Genomic DNA, 20,708 nt, shown 5'->3' with positions numbered 1-20,708 from the left:
CAGGGGTATTGCGGTTCTCAGTTGTTTCCCAGGATGTTTCCTTCAGGCCATAGCCCTTCCAATCCACTAAATAATAAAGTTTATTTCTCATTATTTTGGAATCAATGATGTCGATTTCAAACTCTGTTTCCAAATCAGCAAAGTTGGGTGGGGAGAGAGTGTCTGTTGAGCATCAAAGGTTTAAGCATGGAGATGTATGAATACAGAGGGAGGGAGGAATCTTGAGCTGATAGGTCACTGGGTTTCTTTACTTTTTGACCTGATAAGGTCCGATGAATCTAGGGGCAAATTTAGGTGAGGGCACCTTGAGTTAGATGTTCTTTGTGCTGAACCAGACTTGTTCCCAGGAACAAATTGTGGAGAGGGTCTACACTTTCTGTTGGCACTCTTCTTGAAGCAATCAGTCACTTTCCTAAGAAGGGTCTGAGTCTTCTTCCATATCTCCTGAAGGTTGGCAGAAAGGTGGTCTACTGCAGCAATGTTTGTGGACATGTGGAGAGGTAGCAGCATTCTAGGATGTTAGCCATATACGATGTAAAACAGGGAGGATCCAGAAGATTCACTGACACGGTTGTTTTAACGGAATTCAGCCCATAGAAGTAGTTACACCCAATCATCCTGTCTAGTCAACACATAGGCTCTGAGGAAGCCTTCTAGGATCTGATTAACTCTCTCCATCTGATCATTAGATTGAGAATGGTAAACAGAGGAAAGGTCTACAGTCACTTCCAACTGTTTGCAGAGAGCCTACCCAAATCTTGAAGTGAACTGCACTCCACGATAGCTGACAATGTGTTCTGGGAGTTCATGTAGGCAGAATATATGCTGCAGAAAATGGTGGGGGTGGGAGAGGGTCAGGGCTGTGGATAAGGCTTCGAGAATGATGAAATGGGCCATTTTAGAAAACCAGTCCACAACTACCCAGATATCAGTCTGCCCCACAGAGGAGGTAATTCCATTATAAAATTCATCGACACATGAATCCAGGTTTCTGGGGCACTGGCAAGGGATGAGGTAAGCCTGCCAGTCATTGGCAAGAGGGGGGGGGGGGTTATTTTGTGCACAGTTATTACAGGAAGAGATGTAATTCTGCACCTTCTTGGCTAGGTTGGGCACCATTAGTTGCAGGAAATGAGGTCCACTGTTTTATGGATGCCCTGGTAGCCGGCCAGCCTAGAATCATGGATGCATTTCAAGACTCTCCGTTGGAGGTGGTTAGGCACGAATGTCTTTTCAGGGGGAATTCTGTACGGTGCCATGGAGGTGACAGCGATGATTTTGGCCGGATCAATGAGTTGTTAAGGGGTGTTGAAGAAATCTGTCGCGTTGCATGAACGATCTAGAAAGGGTGTCCGCTTTAGGGTTTCTCTCTGCTGAGCATTAAGTGAAGAACAGAGACTATCTGGTTTGTCAAGGGTTGAGCCTTCTGGAGGTTTGTAGATATAACAGGTTTTCATGACCTGTAAAGATGGTAAAGGCTTTTTCCAGCAGGTGATGTCACTTTTCCAAGGCTAATTTAATGGCAAGTAGTTCATGATTGCCTGTGTCATAATTTCTTTTGGCTGGAGAGAAATGTTTGAGTAAAAGGTGCAGGGTAACGGCCTGCCACTGAGAGCGGACTGAGAAAGGACAGCTCCTACGCCCACTGAGGAAAGAAGGGCTGCACGGAATAAGGTATTTGAAGCATTGGGGTGGAAAGAAAGCCTGTCAGAAGGCAAATGCATAAATGGCATCAGGTAGCAATCCTTGCGTCTGCCCCTTTCTTGGTAAGCGTGGTAATGGGGGTGATAAGGGTGGAGTAGTGATGGATGAATTGCCTATAATAGTTGGTGAATTCCAAAAATTGCTTAGTTGCTTTGAGGCCTACTGGCTGTGGTCAATCCATAATAGGTGGAATATTTACAGGATTCCATTTGCAGGCCTTGCATTGGTATTATATATCCCAGGAACAGGAGCTCTGCCTGTTCAAAAGTGCATTTTTCCAGTTTGGCATAGAGGGCATATTCCCTTAAGTGCCAAAACACCAGCTTGCCATGAGAGCAGCAGATGTGATGATTGAGTTAGTAGATCAGGATGTTATCCAAGAATATTATGATGCAAGTGCACAGTAAGTTTCTGAATATGTCATTGACAACATTTTGAAAACCGCTGGAGCTTTACAGAGGGCAAAGGACATCACCATTCTGCATGTTAAAAGCAGTTTTCTACTCGTTACCTTCATGTATCCATATGAGGTTATATGCCCCCTCAGTTCTAACTTAGTGAAGATGGTAGTTCCTTGAAGCCGGTAAAACAATTCTGATATTGGTGGCAGGGGGAATTTGTTGCCAGAGGATGTGGTTAGTGCACTTAGTGTAGCCGGGTTCAAAAAAGGTTTGGATAAGTTCTTGGAGGAGAAGTCCATTAATGGCTATTAATCAAGTTTACTTAGGGAATAGCCACTGCTATTAATTACATCAGTAGCATGGGATCTTCTTAGTGTTTGGGTAATTGCCAGGTTCTTGTGGCCTGGTTTGGCCTCTGTTGGAAACAGGATGCTGGGCTTGATGGACCTTTAGTCTGACCCAGCCTGGCAATTTCTTATGTTCTTATGGTGATGGCAATTAAAGCCCGGTAGTCAATACGTGGGTGAAATGAACTTTCCTTTTTACCCACAAAGGACTGAGCCCGAGTGGGAGAGGAGGATGTCCTAAATTCAGCTGCATGACTTATTTTTTTCCAAAGTCGCTACACTCACATAACCCCTCTTCTGAAATCACGCCCTATCTATTCCCGCATACAATTCAAGCTCCTCTTTCTCACCTACAAATGTCTTCACTCTGCAGTACTTCTCCACTCTTTTCTCTCTATATACCCATCCACGTACACTCTGCTCATCAGAAAATGACTCCTATCTGTGCCCTTCTCCTCTACCGCCAATTTCTGACTCCATGCTTTCCACTTGGCTGTGCCGTGTGCTTGGAATAGTCTTCCTGAATTGCTATGTCATACGCCCTCTCAGCGTGTTTGAATCCTATCCAAAGACCCACTTTTTTAAAATTGCTTTTAAATCTTGATTGGCTGCTTTTAGCCTCATTAACTAACTTTCTTTTCTTTTTTATCCATTGTCTTGTTTTATGAAATGCCCCAAGTTTCTTGTCATGTAGGTTTGTCTTATTAGATTGTAAACTCTATTAAGCAGGGACTGTTTTGGTTTTGGGTTTTTTTTTTGTTTGTACAGTGCTGCATATATTGTGTAGCACTATAGAAATGTTTAGTAGTAATAGTTTGATTTATATTCCACTTTTTGGCAGGGGTAGGTAACTCCAGCCCTGGAGTGCTGCAAACAGGCCAGGTTTTCAGGATATCCACAATGAATATGCATATTTGCATACAAAGGAGGCCCTTCATGCAAATATATGTCATGCATATTTACTGTAGATAGCCTGAAAATCAGATCTGTTTGTGCCAGTCCAGGATTGGAGTTGCCTACCCTGGTTTAACTCTCATTCTTGTCTTGTTTCCTAGTCTTGCTCTTAGATTCTTACGTTAAAGGCTGAAATTTGTGGCCTTTCACAGTTCCCTCTCTTGGGCCCTCATATTCTGCGTTCTTGTTGTTCTGTCCTAGTCTTGGTCCTAATTTGTGGCCTTATGTGGCCTTATGTGGGTCTCCCTCTCAGGACCTTGTATTCTATTCTTGTGTTCCTGTTTGCTTTAGTCTGTTTTTGTGTTCCCTCTCTGGTCTCAGCCTTACCTTTAGGTTCTTATCTGGTCCTAGTTGTTCTTGCTCCTAACTTCCTGTTTTTCTAGTGGGCACCTTCGTGATTTCTTTTCCTGCAGCAGCTGCCCTGCTCCTGTGGGCGCCTTCAAGTTCCCCAGTGCAGTGCTTCTCAACCCAGTCATTGGGATACACCTAACCATTTGGGTTTTCAGGATATCCACAATGAATATGCATGAGAAAGATTTGCATGCACTGCTTTCATTGTATGCAAAATCTATCTCATACATACTCACTGTGGATACCCTGCAAACCTGACTGGCTAGATGTGCCCCGAGGACTGGCTTGAGAAGCACTGCCCTAATGTGAGTGTTCCTGTTCCTGTGATCTAAATCCTGCTGGCCACCAGCACCTGAGGGTTCAATCCAGGCAGAAGACTCCTTGTTCCTAATCCTGTTCAGGCCATTTTATCTGTGTGCAGCTTACTCCTGCTTTTGAAGTCATAACTCCAGCGGTATGCCGTCACAGAAGGTCCCTACAGATGGGTATATGCTGTGATTAAGCATTTTGTGGATTCCACTTTTCCTCTCTCCTGCTTCCTCTGGATTCTGGATGCATATCCTTGCCTTCTTCAAGATTTTTACCATGTGGGCACTGACTCTCTAGCTCATTGAATCAGATGGGAAATAAGTTCCCAAACAAAAAGGTGGAAGGGTGCATGAAAAAAAAATCTTCCTTTCAGCTGAAGATCTAAAATAATTTTCTCTAACCTCAAATAGTAAAATCTGTCAAAAAATCTCTTAAATTTACCCAAAACCATGTCCCAATTCGGACTTTGCCAGCATAAAGGAAATTGAGCAAAACCTGTCTCCCCTCCTTAAACACTTCTCTAGGGCGTCTCTGCCATATATTGCCACAGGAAACGACCATTGCCGCAGCCTCACAGTGGGGGGCTGCGGCATAGATGGTATATTCCTTTACTTTTCTAAAAGAAGAGAGAAGGTCGCATTGGTAGAGACCCCAGTGGGGTCCTATATATGTTTATTATTTACATTTTTATTCCACCTATCAAAAAGCTCAGTCGTGTATGGTCAAGAATACAGAATGTGTGTATGGGTCAAGAATACAGAATGTGTGTGTGTGTGTGTGCACATTGTATAATTTTATGTATTTATTTATTTATGGGTTTTTTAAATACCGAGGCACGTTTGCAAAACATCACCTCGGTTCACAATGTAACATAACTTAGCAACAGGCTTTACAATAATAACATTTTTTAACAGGGAGAGGGTTAACAAGGGCAGGAGTAGATAATAGGAGAATTATATACATATGTACAAGTTAGTTTCAACAAGAGAGTTCATCAAAGCAGTCAGAGTAATTAGCAGGGGAAAGTATTAATAGAGTATTAATAGAGTATATTAATAGTATTAATATACCCGCAGTGCTGTTTATATGTGTATCTCTCCGTGTGTACAATATAATCTCAGTGCTGGGGTGTGTAGGTACATCACAATCTCGGGGCTGCTGTGCGTCGGTATGCGTGCGTACACTTTATAATCTGGGCTGGCGGGGGTGGGTGAGGATGTGCTCTCGGCTCCGCCGCTCCTGCTTCCTGTTTCTTAGCGCAGTACTTGTAATTGCAGGCTTGTCCCGGCTCCAGTCATGGTGAAGTTGGCTTTTAACTCGGCGCTGGCCCAAAAAGACGAGTCGAAGGAGGCAGAGCATGGCGAGGTGCTCATCGTCCCCCTGGACGAGGTGAGTGTGGGGGGCCCCGGGGGCTCGGCTGACCCTGGCGAGCCGGATGTTAAACATCGAAGCTGCTGGGGCTCCCTCTCGGGCCCAGGAAGAAGCCGCCTGCGGTGACCGACGGGGGAAGCAGACCGACTCCCCCCCCCCCCCCCTCCTTTCGTTGGGGTGTAAACAGGGAGGGAGGGAGCGATCGCTTTCAGGCGGGGGGGCTTCGGCCTCCGTTTACCGAGGGAACAGAAGAGACGGGTCCTGCGCCTTCTCTGCCTGCTGTTGGGATCTCGCAGGGCTGATTGTTTGCTGCCCTGCTACACCCCCCCTCCCCCTTCCTTCGTTTAAGATTAAATCCAACGGACTTTCTTCTGATCTCTGTAGCAGCATTTATGAAAGCATAAGAGAGGTCCTATAAAACTTGCAGTCAGTCTTGGGGGGGTTAGGATTTAAGACTGGAAAACACTTTCTGCCCTTCACTGTTCTCAGATCAGCCGTCCTAGTCAAGGGCCTATAGAAAGAATGCATATGACTGTTTTGTTGATCTGTACTGGGTTCATTTTTAGCCGTTTTAAAGTCTCTGTGCCTTGTTTTGTGGCTCCCTTCAAGGCCTATCCCAGATGGCTAGTAGCCCCTGCATAAAAGAGCCAGTCCTTCACTCGTGGGATCCTAGTTACTATTCCAAAGGGGGATATGCATGTGGCCTGTACCTTTACTACACTGCTTCTAATGGAATAAACCAGGGGGTGGTCATTTCTTTGTAGTATAAAATAACTGTATGAAAAATTAACCGTAGTATCCAAGACAAATCTAGATTCACGCAGATGTCATTTGCAGTCTGTGCAAACACATTTTTAGACAGGAGATCGCTACTGTTGTGGAAGTATGGGACAAGGTGTGTCGTGTATAAATCTGGAGATTAGAAAATAAATGGTCAGCATAATGAAAACCCTATGAAGTTACTGATCCAAATGACACCATTGGCAAGCTTGTTAGTGTCAAATTTTAGTTTTCACAAATAACTCCTTTATTTGGTTTTTACAAGCCTCTCGCTCACAATCTCTCTACCTTGACTTTAGCCAGTGAGTGGGAACAGATATTGTTTGAAATAGAAAGATACGTTTTACATAAGAGAAGTACCATGAAACTTATGAGCGCATATAAAATGGAATCAAGACAAAAAAAAAAGACTGTAGAACTATATAATACAATTCTGGGATGGTTCTGTTTAGGAGAATACTTGTGTAAGGTATCTGATAAAATGAAGTGGACCCAGGTGTGCAATTACGGTACTTCTTGTGAAGAGGGCTGGGTGCTTGTCTTTTGAGCTTTTCCATTGTTTTACCTGTGTGAAACTTGTGAGTAGTAATAGCCATGCATTCTGTAGAATTCCCCTACATGATCCTTCAGAGTGGATTTTTTTTTTTTTTGGCAAGAGTACTACAAATGACAACATGTGCTGATATCCAACTAGTCCCTGCAGTGTGGGTGATATAATCTGTCACATTGTTTGCATGGGTCAAACATGTTCAGTATTTGTAGAGTAATTTGGGAGCTTTTGAAGCCTCACAGGTGTCCAAAGATCATATAGCCAACATCTTTATCTGTTGGCCTTTTATGAGGTATCATAACCTACAGAGTTTTCTTTGTGACCGGTATGATTTTTAGAACTCTATATGATGTAATTTATGACACTGTTAATGGGAGTGTTGCAATTGAAGCACGGAAGGAGCTGTGTAAGGCAGTAGTTCCCAACTTGTGGTCCGTGGATGCCTAGCGGTCCGCGGGAAGAACAGCTGCTCAGAAAAAGTGAACTCTACTCCTCTCCTCGAGCCATCTTCGTGCAAAGGGAATTCCTCCCCCCCCCGAACATCAAACGTCGATCTGTGATGTTAAGAAAAGGAAGGAGCAGGACCTCTTCCCACAGCAACGGCAAAAGAAAAGGTCTGACAAGCCACCACGGACTCCAACCCTTGGCAGCCGAAGAAGAGGCCTGGGAATCGCCAGCGGAGCCCATTCTTCTGGCATTTGAAGACACCGAGGGACTGCGAGAGAAGCCCAGTGGCCGCCAGTGGAACCATCCTGCTGGCAGCTGAAGACACCAAAGGACTGCAAGAGAGGCCTAGCAGCCGCCAGTATAATCTGTCTTGCTAGCAGCTGAAAATGCAAGGGACTGAGAGAGAGGCCCTGTGGCCGTTGGCAGAGCCCACCCCACTGGTGGCTGAAGTCACCAGGAGAGAGAGGCAGGCCCCAGCATGAGTCAGAGAGTCAGTATGTGTGTGTGGAGTATAGGTGAAAAAGGGTGGGAGTGTGTGGGAGTTTCAGAAAGAGAGGCAGCGTGTGTGTGTCAGAGCATATGGGAGCCTGTGTGTTTGTGTCAGTGAGAGTGTATGTGAAAGGGAGTGTGTGTGTGAATGAGAAAGCATATGTGAGAGAGGGAGTGTGTGTGTGTGTGTGTCCATCTGTATGAAAGAGAATGAACATATGTATACATGAGAGAGATGAGAAAGATCATGCGGGCCCCTCATCTTCCTTCTGTGCCTCCCTCAGTAATCCATGACAATAATAGGGAGACTGAAAATCAAAAGTTCCCAAGTATGGAATGCTGGATGTTTTTTTAAATCCTTAGTTATAATTACTAGGTGTTATTTGAGAAGTCTACTGTTTTGAAAATGTTTTTTGGTGTATGGGAAATCTTATAAACAATTTTATGAGTTTTCAATATTCTGTTTATCACTTGTTTTGAAATATTTATTCATTTTATTGGTATGGTTTTACTATTATATTTCCTGATTTTATTATTTTATGTTTTATGAGGAATGGTGACTGTTTTTTCCATTGTTGCATTGCATACAGTCTGGCTTGTTGCAGTTTCCAGTTCAATTTGTCTGCAGGTTTGTTTTATACCTTTATGATCTCTATTCTGTACTTGGCTAAGGTCTGTCTGTTCGTTCTGCCTGTTTGATTGAGATGAGGTATTCTGCTAGTGTGTAGTTTTCTCTGTAGGAATCTAGAACAACCTGGCTTGTTTTGTTTTTCTAATAGGAGGTATATTGGTGTCTTAGGGTCTGGTGTAATGATTGTAGTGTTGCCTTTTCTTAGGTAGGGTGGTTACTGTTTTGAGTATGGTAGTTAGGGTAAAGCAGGTTTCCTAAAGATTCTGAATACATTTTTTTGTATTATACAATGATCCTGGTAGTGGAGGGAGTTTGAATTGCTATTACTGAAGAGACACCAGAATTTGAATATTATTTTGCTGTGGGGAAATGTCCTTGTTCTGCTCTGCACCCAATTTTGGGGGAGTTTCTGAGAATTATTTATTAGCTTTTATATATCGACATTCATGGGTACATCATGCCGGTTCACAATATAACTGAAGGAGGAAATTACAAAAAACCAGGGTGGGGGGAGAGGGAGCAGATAGGAAGAGAGAAGGGGTGAGAGAAGAGATGGAAAAACAGGAAGAGGAGAAAAGTAGCATTGCAAATTATACACTCAATAAGGGTCTGTGTATAACATTATACACTGTGGATAACCTTATATAAATTATACACTCCAAAAAGTATTATATACAATAATATACATTATCTTTAACTAGTACATACAGGAGACACTATATATGACATTACAAATTATACATTCAGAGAGGCAACTATATATAGACTAGCAGGGTTACTATAGGGAAAAGTAAGGTTTAGAGGACAGCGGAAGGGTATAAAAGGGTTACTATAGGGAAAAGGTAGGGTTTAAGGACAGGGGAAGGGGGTATATAAGGGTGTGCAGAGAAATGGGAGACAAAACAGTATATAATTAAAGGAAAGGAGAAGGCTATGAGTACGTTAATGAATGCAGGTAATTGTAAAACTTGAGCTGCAGGTTTTATATTAGGATTCTGTCCTATCCTTTATAGACCCCAGACGTCAGTCCAATATAGAAGAATTTTTGACTGATGCTCTTAAATAATTTTAGTGGTAGTTTTACTACATGGTTGAAACTGGTCAGGGGTTATTTTGGTACTTAAAAGGTTCTTCTGTTTATGGATGCCACTGACATTGTGTGCCCAGCACTTTGTGATAATGGTGCAAAATGTTTATAACAGAGCCTCTTGCTTTATGAACGGAGATGTCCTGTCTGTGCATGTATGGAATTTGGTACCAGGCAGGTGTGGAGAAAGCCATTGGATCCCTGCCAAGATTGAACTAACAGGGTGGTCTCCCTGTCACAGGTGTTTTTCTTTAAAAATAAATAAAAATAACCTGTGTGTATGGGAGGAGGGAAGGGGGTTAGGAAGGAAATATGTACACCAAATCTTTCTCAACCTCTCCCTTTTTAATGATGTGGACCTCTTAACCATGCCTCCTTCCCCAGCAGTCTCTAAATCTCTCTCTGCTCTGCAGTCCACCAATCCAGCTCTGCCAGTCCTGCTCTCTCTCTCTTTTCCCTACCTCCACCAGTTCATCCCCACCAGGAGCTCCTTCCCTACCTCCACCGGTACATTTCCACTAGTTTCTCTCTCCCCACCAATCTATCCCTGCCATTCTGGTTTTTTTTTTTTTCCCCTCCACCAATCTATCTCTGCCAATCTCTCACTCCCTCTCCTTCCACCAGTCCTTCTCTCTCCCTGCCTCCACCAGTCCATCTTTGCCAGTGTCCTTCTCTCTCCCCCTCCATCAGTCTGTTCTCCCCAGGCACTCCAGATCCAGCTGTGTGGCTGGCCTGTAGTTACACTCCATAAGTTACAGAATATAAGTACATTCTAGCATATTTACTGCTGTGCTGTACAATTATATCTATTCCATTTATATCAGTAAGCATTATTTAATACATTTTAATATATCATGAATGAATCTGGTGTGCATATAATTATTTTTGTTATTTCCATATAATGGCATAAAACCTGAAAGAGAAGCATGTCCGCAAATATTTTGAAAGTTGAAAAAGGTTCCACACTCCCAAAAAGTTTGGGAATCCCCGGTGTAAAGAATTTCTGAAGTAATGTAAATGAAAAAAAACAAACCCCCAAATAAAACTAGAAATAATGCACGGCCCACTATAATAGTCTGAATCACTTGCCTTTACTGTGTGGCAGGCCTTCTGGACACAGAGCTAACATACAGTTGATTTACATCAGGTTCAATTGCTCTGTGTCTTTCACATTATACAGCTCAGCATATGTAAATTAGACTGTTCTTGGGGCCTGGTGTACTAAAGGGTTTTCCCCTTATGTCTGTGGGGAAAAATAGAACATTTCTTTAAAACATGTCTGCTTTCTCTATGGAAGGCCCAAATTGTGGCTTGATCTCCCAAACCACCTTAGGTTATTTTCCAATCCGCAATAGGCCCTTATTGAGGCCGCAAGACTTTAAATTAGGGGGAGGGGAGGGGAGGAGTCAGGGCGGAGTTAGGGAGGGAATTAAGGTAATTGGCGGCAGCATTGCTGCCAGCGATAATGTTTCGAACATTATCTCTGGCAGTAGCACGGGGAATAGCACCACCTTTTTTTATGGTGGCGCTATACCCGCGATAGCTATCGCCCGACCGCCCCCTGTAGCGTAGGGTTCATCATTCCGCATGGAATGATGAATCCTGGCCTTAGAGAGGCAGGAGATGTTAAGATATTTAAGTAATTATTTAATGTTTGTTTAAACATGTACCTCCCAACAATAGAGAAGTTTGCAAAGTTGTGTTTGTGTCTTTCAGATTTTTTTTTCATTTATAAGATGGGATAAAATAGAAACTTAAAAATTACTCTTCACCATAATAATCCAGTGTATAATTATATTTGATTTTATAAGTTTGTTTTGATGTGTGTTTTGTAGTGTTATGGGATTGACTAATATGTATCTTTGAGCCTGTAATTGGTCTAGAACAATAATGGTTGCGATAAGCAGACTATATTTTCAAGTGGTTGGCAAGTGACACTTTTTTACTGATGGAATCACCAATAACTGCTGTGACGCAGATCACAGTGATTGCAAAGAGTGATAAGATTGCAAGACATCTTTCAAATAAGAGGGGCCGACTTCTTGTAGCTTGTATACCAGCATCAAGACTTTAAACCAAGAGTCCTCGGGACTCACCTAGCCAGTCTGGTTAGGATACCTCCACTGTGTTCAAATCTATTTTATGCATGGTCATTTTGGATACCCTGGAAACTTGACTGGCTAGGTGACTCCAGAGGACTGGGTTTAGAACTGGATTCTCCATGCAACCAGGGGCTAATGGAGTTTTTTTTTAAATGTGGGGGTAACGTTCTCCATGCTGGCATCCTTCAGTCAGCCCCATTGCAGCATTCTGAATTGATTGCAATGCCTGCAGGTGGCTTCTGGATACACCAATGTAGAGAGCATTACAATAGTCTAATAAAGTCAATACCAAGGCCTGAACATGAAAACTACTTTCAAGTGGCAAATCTTGTAGACCTAAGATAATGAAATCTCCACCTAATTATAGTGGAGAATGATCTGGGACTTGGCTGTTTACATGGTAAGTTATTTAAAACAGCGTTGTTAAGAGTTGGCAGAATACCTGAAAATTCTTGAAAAATAGATATGTTTCAGTAGGGATAGCAGATTTAAAAAAGAAATGCTAAGGACATGGCTTTTCAGACTCTCATTTGAGGGAACAACTACATAAATTCAGGAGGATCATAACTCACATTTGATAAAACACTTACCTACATTCAGGGGGATCATGATCACCATGACAGCTCATCCTAGATGTGAAGTTTATGATTTTTAATTTTATTTTTATGTTCATAGTTTAGGTATAGATCTTGTTATTACTTTATAATGCCATTTAAAACAAAAAATGTAAAGTTACTTGCACTGTTATATAAAAGGGATGTGTGTTATCAAGTATTTTCTTTTATTGTTTTGTAATGATTTATAAAAGTAGTCATATTAATTTATGAAACTTGATATTGTATAACTTTTTTGGGAAATTGTATCAGAATAAATGTGCTGTCACAGTCACCTGGCTCTTGCCCTTACAGGGCTACAATCAGTATCGTGTATATAGCACACACAGTCACCTACCTCATTTACTCTTTCCCAATTCACTTTTTTTATATTTTAAAACCCCATCACGTGACCCACTACTTAAAACCTATTCCCACTCACTATTTAAACTTTACCCACACCTGAGTGCTCCACACAAATATCTTTCAAATTCTCAAGTTATTGCTCATTTTAGACACGTTTAAATGCTTATCTCTTTTCCCGCTATTCATTCAGCTCGTAGTCTTGTAGTGCTACTGTTATATACCCACTCCCTTGCCTCCCGACATCGAGGGTGTTTCGGTGGAAACACCCGCCTTCTTCAGGGGATCTCTCCTAAATATGAAAACACATTCATTCTCACTGATCACAATAATTTTCAAGCATTTTTTAACATTTTATGGCTCTAGCTACGTGACTTACTTTCAGTGCTGGCCGCAACCGACTACTCTCCCCAGCTCTGCTTCAAAAAATGGCACTTATCATTCAAACTCCCAGAAGCCACTGCTTTTAAACCCGGCCAATTCCTACACTCTCATCCAATCAATTTTCCAGAAAGACTGACCAATCCACTTCTTTGAGTCCCTCCGGATGAACCGTACCTAACTTAAATATCCATTTTTGCTCCTTCTGCAGCAGTTTAAGATCAACATTCCCACCCTGCTGATCATCTTTTACAACTTCCAATATTGTGCATCTCAGATCTTCAAAACCATGGCCCTGCTCGGTGCAATGTTGTACCAGAGGGGCTTCCATCCTCAGACGTTTCAGGGCACTCTTATGTTCTATGAGCCGTGTTTTTAATTTTCTCATAGTTTTGCCCACATATAATAATTTGCAAGTGCACCAGATAACATATACCACTCGTGACGAGGCACAGTTTGTTCGCAATGTCACAATTTGAATGTGCCACCACACACATGGAACATTCCTGGCCCGGAAAATGACCCACCTCCTCATTCTCATTTCTTTCTATTCGCTCATAAAAGGAGGAATGTACCACCATATCTTTGATATTACTACCCCGTTTATAAGCCACCATTGGGGGATCCTTAAACACTGGATACACTTGCAAAATATGCCAATTCTTTCTAATACTTTGAGTCACCCCTTGTATCCCTTCAGAGAACGGTAATACACATGTCATTCTTTTTTGGGGATTCAATAAGAGTTCCCTGTTATTCCATATTTTAAAATATTGGGAAAGAGTAAATGAGGTGACTGTGTGCTATATACACGATACTGGTTGTAGCCCTGTAAGGGCAAGAGTCAGCCGACTGTGACAGCACATTTTATTCTGATACAATTTCCCAAAAAAATGTTTTTGAGTGGTAGTGAGGGTAAAGTATAATTCCTCCTTTTTTTGGAGAGGTGTTTTGATCAATAGATTTGAATAAGGAGGATTTTTGAAGCCTTTATATTGTTGTTTTTTTGTGGTACTTGATATTGTATGACATAATAGGTTAGCAATTATGAATGTTTGACTTGTAAGCTGCTGTGACCGTCAAATAAATAAATATTGGTCAGGCTGCTGCTTTTTACCAGGAGAGAAGCAAAGTTCCTTAATCCTCCCATGGTTTCTCTTAACTGCTTTGCGCTCATCAAAAAAGAGAGTGCAGGTTTAGACAAAAGGCATGTTATCTTGGGCTAACCACATATTTGGAGACATTTTTCCCCATCTCTCCTCGCACTTGGGAATTCCACCCTTGAGTTTTCAAGAAGAAAAGCAGGCTTAATACGTGCCATTAGTCATCACAGTTAATCAGAAGCATAAACTGGGAGGAAACACTTCCACACGGAAAACTTTCTGTACCTACACAATGTCCAAAAGTTTGCTAAAAGGACAAGGATTTCAAGACTCAGTTCTACAGGAAGAGTTAGAAGCTGAAAAACACCTAAGACATGGCAATTGGTGTGTGGCAGGGGGTTCTGGACAAGACTACACATCCATTCTAAGACCAACAGCATCAAGCCCAACTCGCAGCAAGTCCGGTAAAGCTCGCTATCTGATATTCCAGATGTTTTCCAGAAGCTAAAATAAATATTGAAACGAAGCTATCTTCAGCTTCTCGGAATGAGAATGAAAAGAAGATTATGGAAGCAATACAGTACAGAAAATACACCTATTCTAATGTGATACCTAAGGGAGCAAATGTGTTCCACCCAGAATATGAGGGGAAAAATGTAATTGGAAAGTGAATCAGAAGAAACAATGGACTACATTGCCCAAGCTGCAGTAACCAACTTTGATCCAAGGAAAGCTTTGGCATATCTTGCACAGTATAAAACTTTTAAGGATATTTGGAGCCAGGAATACTGTGTTGCAAAGTTCCCATTGTATTTCTTCTCGAATAGGGTGGAAGGGACTGACGAACTGCCTAGCAAGTCCACTGACAGTGTTCTGTGCCTCCAACCACAGAGAGGATAAGCTCAGCCTAAGGAAGAACACACACTGTCGAGGGAACAGACTCATCACAGCAACAGGATGGCTAAAGTGGTGACATATGGTGTCAGGAGGAGAGCAGTGTATCCCATGTGTCTGATAGTGAAGAGCTGTACACATCAGAATTAGAAGACAGTGAGTTAATTAGTTCTGTTCCTAAAAGTATTTTTCTAATGAATTTCTCAGATAATGTAATTAGAATTTGCAGATGTCCACAACTCCAGACAATTGTTACTGCAGTAAATAGATGATGAGAGTTCTGTTTTATAACCTCCTGGTTTCATTTAGAAATTTTAACAAGAAATTGAAGTTTAATTAATTTTATGTAAAATCAAAATTCATCAAGGTACACACCATATAGTGTGATGGATTTGTTGGCCAACATATGCGTGGCACCCCCCAGACCTTAGCTCCAGCAGCGATTCTCAAAGTGTAAAGAGCGCTGAAACTAAGCCTTGTTCACAGGCCTTCCCCTTATCATATGGAAGCCCAGAGGGCGCAGGGCCTGTGAGCACAAACTCATTCCCCACTCTTCCTGTGCTTTGAGGATGACTGCTAGAGCCAAGACCCATAGGGAGGGAGGCGGTGGCAGCTGCAGGAAGGTCTGGAGCAGGAATTATTGCACCCCAAATTTTGCCACCCAAGGCAAAAAGTCTGTGTGTAAATCCAGGTATGTTTCCATGTGTTTTAATGGTTAACGACAAAATCTTGTCATAGCCTATGACCCATTTTACATACCTAGATTTCATGGCTGTTCATTTTTTAAAATGTTCCATTTGATATAATTGTGTGCATCAGAGCACTTTATAATTGTTCAAGGAAAAATATGAAATATATGTATATACCATTCACTCAATTGCTACTCAAGTACAATTTATTATTTCCCACTTTTCCCATTTCTTTTTGGTTTTCTCAGTTTGAAATTTACATCCCTTAGTACTAAGCATTTTCTCATTTGGGGCATAAGTTCCCCCTATGTTACATTACTAATGCCATAAAAAACTAACAGGCCGATTCAGTAAGGTGTGCTCGGCTCAGCACACTGTTTAACTTGCAATTGGCCACGCATTTTCGACGCGTGTCTATTATCCCTTGTACAGTAAGGGGTTTAGCCCATCAAAAACATGTGGCCAACCCTCCTGAAAACTAATAGCATGTTGATGAGGCTATTAGTTAGTCCCCAGGATACTGAAAGTAAAATGTGCGGCTTGGCCGCACATTTTACACTCAGAAATTAACACATACCCAAGGGCAAGCATTAATTTCTGAGCAACCCAGTAAAAGTGTACAGAAAAGCAGAAAATACTGCTTTTTTGCACAACCGCCGACTTAATATCCTAGCAATATTAAGTCGGAAGAACCAAAACTTAAAAAAAAAAAAAAGTGAAAAAAATCTGCTCGCCTCTCAGCAGTTAGCAAAATGGATGCTCAATTTTACCATCATCCGTTTTCCTAACCTGTGGCTTTCAGGGGGTTCGAAAACTGGCGCCGGTAACATTGAGCGCCTGTTGTCACAGCCGCTGATAGCCATCTCTATCGCTAATAAGGAGGCGCCAGGGACGCGCTATTGTCCCTAGCGCTTCCTTATTAACGCACCACCTCATTTAAATATAGAATCGCGTGCCCAGGAGAATGGGCGCTCAACACAGAGCACCTGCTCTTCCGCATTTTTTTTTTTTTACTGTATTGGCTTTTCAGTAGGACCATTAATTCATACAAACCAGCAACCTAACCATGTACTACAAAGTGGGACAGATCACAAGGGGCGTTCTACCTGTAGGATGCGCTGTCATCCCATGTTTTATTTACTAAGACTTTCTCTCATGCTGTGTCTATGGGAAAAATGCTTCATAAATGAGGCCCTTTATTTTTTGTATGACCAAAATAACTGATAGTAAATGACAGATAAAGACCAAACAGTCCATGACAGTTTGAACTTTTTTTATTTTAGATTTAGCTCACACCTTTTCAGTGGTAGCGCAGGTATAGTAGGTATTTCCTGGTTCCCAGAGGGCTTACAATCTAAGGGGCCAATGTAATAAGGCAATGTTGTAGTGTGCATTTTTTCATGGTAAGTTAATCCTGATATTTAACGGGGAAAAAATGCATGCGAAAACAGGCGTAAAAACCTGTGCTAAAATTGGAACAGGTGCATGCCCGGGGCTGCTGACAGATCCCAACCAAAGAAGATCTGAAGATGCCTGGAGGTTTATCTGAGAGGAAGCATATGTGTATGAGCTTTTGTGTTTGTGTGTATATATATATATATATATATATATATATATATATATATATATATATATATATATATATATATATATATAAAATTGTTTATATACTGCCTTTACAACAAACGGTCAAAACAGTTTACAGAATAAAATATACATAATAAACTACTTAAAAGTCAATTACATCAAGGGAACTAAAACATAGTAAAATAACAATGAAAGTAAGAGAGAACAGCCTCAATAAGACAAAACTAGAGCTAGAAATGCTGGATGGTCGCAGCTAAACGTGTGCCTGGGGCTGTTTTAGGACAAATTTAAGAGGTGGAAGCTGAACCAAATGCAACGGAAAATAAGTGTGTTTTTAGACTTTGCTTCAGTTCTTTAATGGTTAGAAATCTGCCTGGAATAGAATTCCCAAGTAAGGGGCCCACCTGCTTTCACTGCAGAGAAGACTGATTTTCATTTGGGAGCACCAGACATCTTGTCCAGCACTTGGCTCTTTTCTTGCTTCCTTTCCAGTTCCGCTTCCATTAAGTTCAGTCATATGCTTGCTTTAGATATTCGTTTAGAGGCAAGTATACAACCTTTTAAGAAACAGCTAAAAACAGGCTTTTAACAATGTAGTATGACTTCTCTTAGTGACGCCCCCTGTGAAACTTAACTATTATAAAGAATGTTTATTTTAAACCCTATTTTATAACTAGTTGGATTTTGAATGAATTTTATTATTTTGTAAAATTAAATATAGCTCAATTTTAGATTTTTTTTTTCTTTTTTTTACTATTTATAGGGTTATTTGTTTTAATGTTTTTTAGAACACGTCATTAAAGACTGTCCACTGATATAGTGTAAACAGACATGAAGTGTACACAATATGTTTTGATATATAAAAATGCCTAAATAAATGAAGCACTTCAGAATATAGGATCCACCCTTGAATTATTTTATAGGAGACCCAACACGAATCTGCGTGCACTTTTCATCCTGGAAAAACATAATTTCACCGTACCGGAGAGAAGTTGCTGGAGGAAAGGTGATGGTTCTGGGGTTTTTTTTTATTGTTGCACTGCATAGGAAGTGTGGCTTCTTGTGGTTTTCAGTTCAGGTTTGGCACTCTTATATTTCTACTTTATGGTTGCTCTATTCTGAATGTGGTGAGGATCAGTTTATGTTCTGATGTGGGACTGAGGTGAGGCATTCTCCTAATAAGAAGTGTATTAGTGTTTTAGGGCTTTCGGAGGGTCAAGCCCACACTCAACATACATTTATAATAGACCTTGGGTTCAAAGTGTGTTTTTGTAGGGATTTTAAGTTGGAATCACAGCAGTGCCTGTAAATATAATTTAAGTGATATTTTTACCTTGGAATATAGTACTTTGATATTTTTCATGTAAAATGTTATTATAAATGCATAACTCTTAACTGTGTGTGTGTGGAGCGGGCGGAGGGGAGGGGTGGGGGGTGCTGTGCAAGGCTATTAAGGTTCGCCAGGGAAGGCGGGGTGTCTGTTTTTAAAGTTTTGGATCACTGGAGGGAGTTGGGATTTTTTTTGGTGAGCCCGGGACAGACAAGGGGGGGGGGGAGAGGGGGGGCAGCACAATCATTGTTCTCACCGAGCAGAAAAAAGGTTTGCACCGGCCCTGGGGAGTAGCTTTTCTCCAGCATTGCAGGGAGGTGTGTTTTAAGCTGACTGCCCTTTAATGTTGGAAATTTAACTCCTGAAGCAGAGCTGGGGAAAAATCTAACTCCCATTTCTGGTCGCTATGTTATTCTATTGTTGTGCCCAGTGTGGTAGTGTCTAGACGTTTCTACCACATTCAGCACAGCAATAGAATAACTTTTGGCCACCAGAAATAGGAGTTCCCTCCACTTTGGACCCAGGAGTTTAATTTCCAGGGTAAGCTCTAGGGGTAGGCACCTACAGCTGAACAATATGCTGGTGCTCTGCATCCTGACTTGGGCATGCTATTTATTTGTAGATGCCCGTCTCAGAGAGTCTTTGCTTTCATTTTACTTGCCAAGCCTTGCCTAAATGGCCTTGCATGCGAGATTGCCCCCCATGTCAGGATACACAGAGCCAGTCTTGCATGCAAGGCTGTTTTGGTCCCACTGCTTCGAACTTCAAGCATTTGCCTCTCTACCTCTGTTTTTTAAAAGCATTAGTGCAGCTTTTCAGGTTTTAGCTTGCTTTGTCAAATTCCTCTTGAATTTGCATTAGCTTACGTGTTTCTGCTGTAGGCATTGACCGAAGCCTGCATTAAAATGTAATTCCTGTTTTATTACACTGGCCCCTAAGTTTGTAGCTGAGCCAGTGGAAGGTGAAATGACTTGCCTAAGGTCACAAGGAGCAGCAGCTGGATTTGAACCAAGGCTTCCCTGATGTACAGCCTGTTGCTGTAACCCCCTAGGCTATTCCTCCACTCCCTTACTGAAATTCAAGCCTAACTGGTATGAAGTGCCTGAAGGATTGTTCATTTAGAAATTCATGTGCAGAGCAGTTATCTAAAATGAAGATCTCATTATAAAATGTTAAACTGTTATGTCTCCGCACTATAAGAGACATTTGACACAACTATCATTTTGTGAGCGTGCGCAAAATGAAACTGTGCATTACTAAGTTGGTATTAATATATAATATCTGATGCAGCTTGGTAGAAAAGAAATAAGGCCAGACTGATTAGTCTGAAGGTTGTGATTCTTTATTTAACTTATTTTGTGGCTCAGATCGTGTGAAAATATTTGAATGTTATTGCAGATAATTTGTTAGTGGTTAAACGTATACTCTAACAAGCCTCCGTCAGGCCAAGTTTCTTTTAAAAGTGAAATAAAACACCTTTTGTAATTGACTTTTTTTTTTTTTAATTGGACTAAGTTATATTTGTGACTAGTTTGAGAGCTATGCTTTCTTCATCAGGTCAGTACAATGGTTTCTTATGAAATTATCTTGAAATCTCCTTGTAAGAAGACTGTTCCCATAACATCAGTAGCCTCAACTCTGCAAAATCCGTGAGCTGTGTAAATGCATGAATATCTGAAGCTGTTCCGCCTGTGGCATTTTTACCTAATGGCGCAAAAATTCGCATGGCTGAAACAGTACAAGGAATTCTCATAAGTTTCAAGAAAACAGGTCTGTTAACGATGCTAGACAAAAATAGTTAGATTTTCCACCTCCAGGAAATCTTAGCTGTCGAGACACATTGAAAACTCTCCAGGCACAGACAAGATCAAGCAGGTGCAAGTTGGGGAGGTTTTTTTGGGTTTTTTTTTTTTTTTTTCCAAATGTTGTCTCAGTCCCTGAGAGAATGAAGTTAAAGTGTTCATCAAAGACTCCTAGCACTTTTTCAGAGTATGCAGGTCAACAAGATTATTTAATTTCTGTATGAGATGAGCGTTTTGACAGAGGCTCTAGGGAACTGCTCTTCTATGATTTACTCCAACATCATGGCAATTACTACAGAATTTCTCCGCAGGGTTCAAATCCCTCTTCCCCCCCCCCCCCCCCCCCCCACTGACATCTTTATGCACTTAGACAAGTCACTTCATCCTCCATTGTCTCTGGTACAAACTTAAGGGGGGAGGGGGTGTCATAAATCAAGGTGCAA

General features: G+C 41.4%; 1 protein-coding gene across 1 annotated transcript in view; it reads left to right on the top strand.

The window, feature by feature from the left end:
• Positions 1 to 5,270: 5,270 nt before the first annotated feature.
• The window catches only part of ITM2B (integral membrane protein 2B), a 102,611-nt gene continuing 87,173 nt past the window's right edge, over positions 5,271 to 20,708 (top strand). The window contains exon 1 of the mRNA XM_029602870.1: positions 5,271 to 5,455. Within this exon, the coding sequence (XP_029458730.1) occupies positions 5,363 to 5,455 (93 nt within the window). The 5' untranslated portion in view covers positions 5,271 to 5,362. The remainder of the gene's footprint in view (positions 5,456 to 20,708) is intronic.

Source organism: Rhinatrema bivittatum, chromosome 5, assembly GCF_901001135.1.
Source record: "Rhinatrema bivittatum chromosome 5, aRhiBiv1.1, whole genome shotgun sequence".
Lineage (NCBI taxonomy): Eukaryota > Metazoa > Chordata > Amphibia > Gymnophiona > Rhinatrematidae > Rhinatrema > Rhinatrema bivittatum.
This window is presented reverse-complemented; position numbering and strand designations above follow the sequence as displayed.